The 7,791-nt window shown below is 41.8% G+C and overlaps 1 protein-coding gene across 1 annotated transcript in view; it reads right to left on the bottom strand.

Moving 5' to 3' along the window:
- Nucleotides 1-7,791, bottom strand: part of LOC133553175 (armadillo-like helical domain-containing protein 4) — a 26,395-nt gene continuing 18,604 nt past the window's right edge. The window contains exons 6-8 of the mRNA XM_061901088.1: nucleotides 7,404-7,435; nucleotides 7,159-7,308; nucleotides 1-5,182 (exon numbers count right to left, since the gene is read on the bottom strand). Coding sequence (XP_061757072.1) covers nucleotides 5,108-5,182; nucleotides 7,159-7,308; nucleotides 7,404-7,435 — 257 coding nt within the window. The 3' untranslated portion in view covers nucleotides 1-5,107. The remainder of the gene's footprint in view (nucleotides 5,183-7,158; nucleotides 7,309-7,403; nucleotides 7,436-7,791) is intronic.

The following is a 7,791-nucleotide window of genomic DNA, read 5'->3' as shown; positions in this document are numbered from 1 at the left end:
CCCCCAACCCCCAATTTCCAAAATCGGAGGTGTCAAGGTTGGCAAGTATGGAGCTGTTGAAACTAATTGTTGAAGCTTTGAAAGTGGAATTCTTTCCAATTCTTGTTTTATGTAGAGCTTCAGTCGTTCAACAGTCCGGGGTCTCTGCTGTCGTATTTTACGGTTCATAATGCGCCAAACATTTTCGATTGGAGACAGGTCTGGACTGCAGGCGGTCCAGGAAAGTACCCAAACTCTTTTTTTTACGAAGCCACGCTGTTGTAACACGTGCTGAATGTGGCTTGGCATTGTCTTGCTGAAATAAGCAGGGACGTCCATGAAAAAGACTGCGCTTAAATGGCAGCATATGTTGTTCCAAAACCTATATGTACCTTTCTGCATTAATGGTGCCTTCACAGATGTGTAAGTTACCCATGCCTTTGGCACTAATGCACCCCCATACCATCACAGATTCTGGCTTTTGAAATGTGCGTCGATAACAGTCTGGATGTTTCGCTTCCCCTTTGGTCCGGATAACACGACGTCGAATATTTCCAAAAACTATTTTAAATGTGGACTGGTCAGACCACAGAACACTTTTCCACTTTGCATCAGTCCATCTTAGATGATCTCGGGCCCAGAGAAGCCGGCTGCGTTTCTGGATGTTGTTGATAAATGGCTTTCGCTTTGCATAGTAGAGCTTTGACTTGCACTTACAGATGTAGCGACAAACTGTATTTAGTGACAGTGGTTTTCTGAAGTGTTCCTGAGCCCATGTGGTGATATCCTTTAGAGATTGATGTCAGTTTTTGATACAGTGCCGTCTGAGGGCTCGAAGGTCACGGTCATTCAATGTTGGTTTCCAGCCATGCTGCTTACATGGAAGGATTTCTCCAGATTCTCTGAACCTTTTGATGATATTATGGACCGTAGATGTTGAAATCCCTAAATTTCTTGCAATTGCACTTTGAGAAACGTTGTTCTTAAACTGTTTGACTATTTGCTCGCGCAGTTGTGGAAAAAGAGGTGTACCTCGCCCCATCCTTTCTTGTGAAAACCATTAGCATTTTTTGGGAAGCTGTTTTTATACCCAAACATGGCACCCACCTGTTCCCAATTAGCCTGCACACGTGTGGGATGTTCCAAGTAAGTGTCTGATGAGCATTCCTCAACTTTATCAGTATGTATTGCCACCTTCCCCAACTTCTTTGTCACGTGTTGCTGGTATCAAATTCTAAAGTTAATGACTATTTGCAAAAAAAAAATGTTGATCAGTTTGAACATAAAATATGTTGTATTTGTAGCATATTCAACTGAATATGGGTTGAAAATGATTTGCAAGTCATTGTATTCTGTTTATATTTACATCTAACACAATTTCCCAACTCATATGGAAACGGGTTTGTACTTCATGAACTTGTGACTATACATAGAATGTTCTTGCAAGTGTAACAAAAGTCTCCAATTGAAGCAGACATTTTTTTCACGTAATACTTTCATTTGTTCCTTTCAGACAAATGCCGTCCACAAAATGACCAAAGTTGTGTTTTTGCAGTTAAAATCACTGATTTCTTATCAATAACACAAAAGTGACAAGTAGTCACCCAGATTCTTTTTACACTGACAAAAACGACAAAATTCAAGTTAATTTGATGAGATCGCAACACTTTGCTTTGAAGAAGCTATCGCCCTTGACACGTTGGCTTTGGAGTGCTGAATGTAAAAGATCAGTCACACTTTTCTAGCAGATATACACTATATTGCTAAAAGTATTTGGCCATGTGCCTTGACTCACATATGAACTTGAAATGCCATCCTATTCCTAACCCATAGGGTTCAATATGACGTTGGTCCATCTTCTGCAGCTATTGATGCTTCAACTCTTCTGGGAAGGCTTTCCACAAGGTTGTGGAGTGTGTTTATTGGAATTTTCCACCATTCTTCCAAAATCACATTGGTGAGGTCACACACTGATGTTGGTCGAGAAGGCCTGGCTCTCAGTCTCCGTTCTAATTCATCCCAAAGGTGTTCTGTCGGGTTCACCTACACAGTTGCCTAGTGGTTAGAGTGTCCACCCTGAGATCGGTAGGTTGGGAGTTAAAATACCAAAGACTATAAAAAAATGGCACCCATTGTGCCCTGCTTGGAACTCAGCATCAAGGGTTGGAATTGGGGGTTAAATCACCATAAATGATTCCCGGGCGCAGAACCGCTGCTGCCCACTGCTCCCCTCAGTTCCCCTGGGGTGATTAAGGGGATGGGTCAAATGCAGAGGACACATTTCCCCACACCTAGTGTGTGTGGGACAATCATTGGTACTTTAACTTTACTTTAACTTCAGGTCAGGACTCTGTGCAGGCCAGTCAAGCGTCATCCAAACCAGACTCTATCGTCCATGTCTTTATGAACCTTGCTTTGTGCACTGGTGCACAGTCATGTTGGAAGAGGAAGGGGCCCGCTCCAAACTGTTCTTACAAGGTTGGGAGCATGGAATTGTCCAAAATGTTTTGGTATCCTGGAGCATTTAAAGTTATTTTCACTGGAACTAAGGGGCCAAGCCCATATCCTGAAAAACAACCCCACACCATAATTCCTCTTCCACCAAATTTCACACTCGGCACAATGCAGTTCGAATTGTAGCGTTCTCCTGGCAACCTCCAAACCCAGACTCATCCATCAAATTGCCAGATGGAAAAGCGTGATTCATCACTCCAGAAAACGCGTCTCCACTGCTCTAGAGTCCAGTGGCGACCTGCTTTATACAACTGCATCCGACGCTTTGCATTGGACTTGGTGATGTATGGCTTAGATGCAGCTGCAAGGCCATGGAAACCCGTTCCATGAAGCTCTCTGCGTACTGTACGTGGGCTAATTGGAAGGTCAAATGAAGTTGGGAGCTCTGCAGCAACTGACTGCAGAAAGTCGGCGACCTCTTTGCCCTATGCGCTTCAGCATCCGCTGATCCCTCTCTGTCAGTTTACGTGGCCTACCACTTGGTGGCTGACTTGCTGTTGTTCCCCAACTCTTCACTTTTCTTATAACAAAGCCGACATTTGACTTTGGAATATTTAGGAGCGAGGAAATTTCACGACAGCATTTGTTGCACAGGTGGCATCCTATGACAGTTCCACGCTGGTAATCACTGAGAGCGGCCCATTCTTTCACAAATGTTTGTAGAAACAGTCTCCATGCCTAAGTGCTTAATGTTATACACCTGTGGCCGGGCCAAGTGATTAGAACACCTGATTCTGATCATTTGGATGGGTGGCCAAATACTTTTGGCAATACAGTGTATTTTGTCAGATTTAGCTCATTTTCATCACATTGAAGTTTAAATTAAATGTTGACTCTAAATTTTATATCTAAATGTTAAACCAAAACCTAAATCTTGAATATAAAATGACATGTTAAATATAGTGCGTCTGCCTCACAATACGAAGTCCCTGCAGTCCTGGGTTCAAATCCAGGCTCGGGATCTTTCTGTGTGGAGTTTGCATGTTCTCCCCGTGAATGCGTGGGTTCCCTCCGGGTACTCCGGCTTCCTCCCACTTCCAAAGACATGCACCTGGGGATAGGTTGATTGGCCACACTAAATTGGCCCTAGTGTGTGAATGTGAGTGTGAATGTTGTCTGTCTATCTGTGTTGGCCCTGCGATGAGGTGGCGACTTGTCCAGGGTGTACCCTGCCTTCCGCCCGATTGTAGCTGAGATAGGCGCCAGCGTCCCCCGCGACCCCGAAAGGGAATAAGCGGTAGAAAATGGATGGATGTTAAATATGCATCTGTTAAATATACCGTATTTCCTTGAATAGCCGCAGGGCATATAGTATGCGCCTGCCTTGAATTACTGCCGGGTTAAACTCGCTTCGCAAAATAATTAGCGCATACTTAGTATTACCGCCTGGTCAAACTCGTGACACTTCCCCTGTCATCATTTTCAAAATGGAGGAGGCTGATTTCAATACCGTTATTAAGAAATCGCATAAAGGGAAGAAGATTAAGAGCTACTAAGTAGGATTTAAGGTCCAAGCTTACATCACACTCAAATTTTGACCGCGTGCCTTTGATGAGCGCAGGAGTGAGAAGAGGTTTTAAATTATTAGCGCCCCGGCGGCAATTCAAGGAAATACGGTAAAACCTAAATCTTAGATGTCCATCTAAATGTGAGCGCTAAATCTCTCACTAAGGATGCCACCTTTCTTACTGCAGAAGAAGGAAACATGACTGATGCTTAATGACCACAAAGTTGCATATGTTTTTAAATGTTAGCTCCAGATGTGTGCGTGTGCAAATTGTGTTGCAAATAAAGTAAATTTCTGAGAAATGTCACACTGACTGAACTTTTACATTTGGCACCCACTGGCCTCGTTCTTTTTATAAGTTAAGTACAAATTTAATTAACAATCAAAAAAATGAGCTAATTGATAAGCTTATATCTTAAATGAAGTTGGCGGCTGTGGTGTGTGATTTTTAGTCACACACACTAGGTGTGGCGAAATTATCCTCTGCATTTGACCCATCTTGTTCCACCCCCTGGGAGGTGAGGAGAGCAGTGAGCAGCAGCGGTGGCCGCGCTCGGGACTCATTTTGGTGATTTCACCCCCAATTCCAACCCTTGATGCTGAGCGCCTAGCAGGGAGGTAATGAGTCCCATTTTTATTGCATTTAGTATGACTTAGCCAGGGTTTGAACTCACGACCTTCCAGCCTCGGGGCGGACACTCTAACCACAACGCCACTGAGCAGGTCTAACCAAGAAGGTTTTGCTCAGCTAACCAGCTATTGCCTCATAAATGGCAAACAACCTATTTTGCTTATGAAATACGATTTACGTGAAACATAAAGTAAACTTTACAATAATATGACACATTTACAGTAAATATATATATCTATTTTATATCTATTTTTACTTAATCAGCCCTTTCTTGCGTCAAATCTATGCGCTGGTTACACCCTGCTGAATGATTTTTTTCCCCCCACGTCAAAGTGTAAAGCTCCAAAGCGAAAGGTTACACTCTCCTTCACTGACACTCCGAACACTGTTTTTGAAAAGTCATAGGGGAACAACTCAAGAGTGATGTATGCGGTTGTCATGACGATCTTGACTTCCAACACCGGCGTCATCTTTGATCAGAATTCGTCCTCCGAGCTGTCTGCCAACAGCATGGCCTGATCCTGGCGGCTTGTGCCGACCTCCAGAGGTTGCTGCAGGTAACAATTGATAGCATTAAAAGACATCCGTGTTTCTATTGGGAGTTTATTAACAGCAGGATTATGCTGGAATTGCTAAATCAAAAAAACAGCGAGACAGATATTGGTTCGGATCTAAGTAAATATTTGTAACATTTATTTTCACTGTTCATGCCATTAGACATTTTTTTAATAAATACATTGAGTTAAAAAAAAACTCAGGCATGTGTTACCTGCAAAATCGAATACTGACATTCAAAATCCATGATTTGATGATATACCACAGAACTTTCCTTCAGAAAGTCTTATGTTTGTCCAAGTGATGTCTGACGAAACAAAAATTTTAGCTGTTTGGCCATAATACCCTGCCATATGTCCAGAGGAGAAAAGGTGAGGCCTTTAATCCCAGGAAAACCAATCCTACCGTCAAGCATGGTGGTGGTAGTATTATGCTCTGGGCCTGCTTTGCTACCAATGGAACTGGTGCTTTACAGAGAGTAAATCGCACAATGAAAAAGGAGTATTATCTCCAAATTCTTCTGGACAACCTAAAATCCTCAGCCCGGAGGTTTGGTCTTGGGCGCAGTTGTGTGTTCCAACAGCACAATGACACCAAACACACATCAAAAGTAGTAAAGGAATGGCTAAATCAGGTTATAAGTAAGGTTTTAGAATGGCCTTCCCAAAGTCCTGACTTAAACGTGTGGACAATGCTGAAGAAACCAGTTCATGTCAGAAAACCAACAAATTTAGCTGAACTGCACCAATTTTGTCAAGAAGAGTGGTCATAAATTCAACCAGAAGCTTGTGGATGGCTACCAAAAGCGCCTTATTGCAGTGAAACTTGCCAAGGGAGATGTAACCAAAAATTAACATTGCTGTATGTATACTTTTGACCAAGTATGTGCTCCAATCACTCTATCACAAAAAAATAAAAGTTGTTGAAATTATTGCAAACTCAAGACAGCCATGAAAATATGTTCTTTACAAGTGTATGTAAACTTTTGACCATGACTGTATATATATATATATATATATATATATATATTTATATTTATATATATATTTTTTTTTTTTTTTTTTTTTTTTATATAGCAAATAGCTGTGCAAAAAGGAATATGAAACATGCAACTGTGGTTAATGAGCCAAATAGTAAACAGGAAAAAAGGACATTCACCCTTTTTGCCGCGATAACATCAAAATTATCTCCGACTTCAAGATTTATATTTCCATTTGGATCGATGATGGTGACACAAGTTAAACGCGACACGCCACTATTCCCACTTTTGGAATGAGCTGCCACTTTTGAGCCGAAGAAGCACTTCTAGATAAACACAGTTTGGCACTTCACAGTCAAACGACAACAGCATCTGTATCGGTCACATGTCTTTTTACAACCACACCACATGGCTTCTAGGGCCACAATATCGCTCCTATAGTGTTTGATAATACATTGATGCCTCAGTACAGTTTGACCCATCATACCTTACTATTCGCATCTTTTTACACTTCAATAACTGGATTGTTACTATAAATATTTTTTGGGTATCTAAAACAATAGCTAAAAATGTTCCTGTTTCAAAATCACTTGCAAAGTTAAAAGTAGAGCCTTGATTATTTTACAGTGATTAACTTTACTTTAACTTTTTTACACTTTTTATCTAAAGATTTGTTGTGCCTGTTAACTTGTTTATACACCTATAAGACGGTACATTAATCGTTCATTATGAAGGCCACAGCTTGATGCTGGAACAGATTATTTCTAATTCCCCTATATCCATTATACTGTTAAACCACGTCAAGCGTTCCAGATTGAATTCTACTGTAAATATTCTTGGACCTATGTAAAAATTTCATTTTTCTATAAAAAAATTGTATTTTTTGTGTGTTTCTGCTAAAAATAATCCTTGCTGGATGTATTAATGTACATAGTTTCACACAGAGGGACAGCACCTAAGTGTACTCTTGTAGTAGTAATAATACATAGTGACCTCTGCTTGCCTGCCCTTCCTCCGCTGGTGTTTGAAGCTGTTCCTCCTTTTGCGCTGAAGCCTCCTGACGCTGTAGAGGGCGCCCACGATGAGCAGGGCCCCCGCGATGCCAATGCCCACCGGAGCCAACATACCCGACACGTAACCTGCCTGCATAGCGGAGGTCCAAACAATGGTGAAGACGCCACTAGACAGCAGCTGGACATTGTAATAGACATGTTATTGCCAGCAGTGGGAAGTCTCACCTTTTCTTTGATTAGCGCCACCCAGCTGCGCACTGAAAGAGAAGAATGATTTCGTAAGAATATTAACGTTTCCATTAAATGGTACTGTCGGGGCTTGTGTTTCCATGGCGAGAGCTCCATCATTGCGTCTTAGCTGTGTCTAACTTTGCCCTTTTAGGTACCATGTTTCTTTTTTATATGTGCCAAAAAGTTAAATGATTCAGTTAAAGGTGCCGTATGTAGTAATGTGGACATAAATGTTACTGCAATCACGGTCAAAATTCTGTAGTCCCCTCCCCCTCTCCATGACTGAGGTTGCCAGATACGCAGCCGAATCCGAATCCTACTCCAAGGAACTTCAAATGGCAATCGACGAGTCCTAGGCTGTAGATTTCTCTTGTTTATGCTT

Source organism: Nerophis ophidion, linkage group LG05 (genome assembly GCF_033978795.1).
Source record: "Nerophis ophidion isolate RoL-2023_Sa linkage group LG05, RoL_Noph_v1.0, whole genome shotgun sequence".
NCBI lineage: Eukaryota > Metazoa > Chordata > Actinopteri > Syngnathiformes > Syngnathidae > Nerophis > Nerophis ophidion.
Note: the sequence above shows the minus strand (reverse complement) of the source record. Positions and strands in the feature narration are given on the sequence as shown.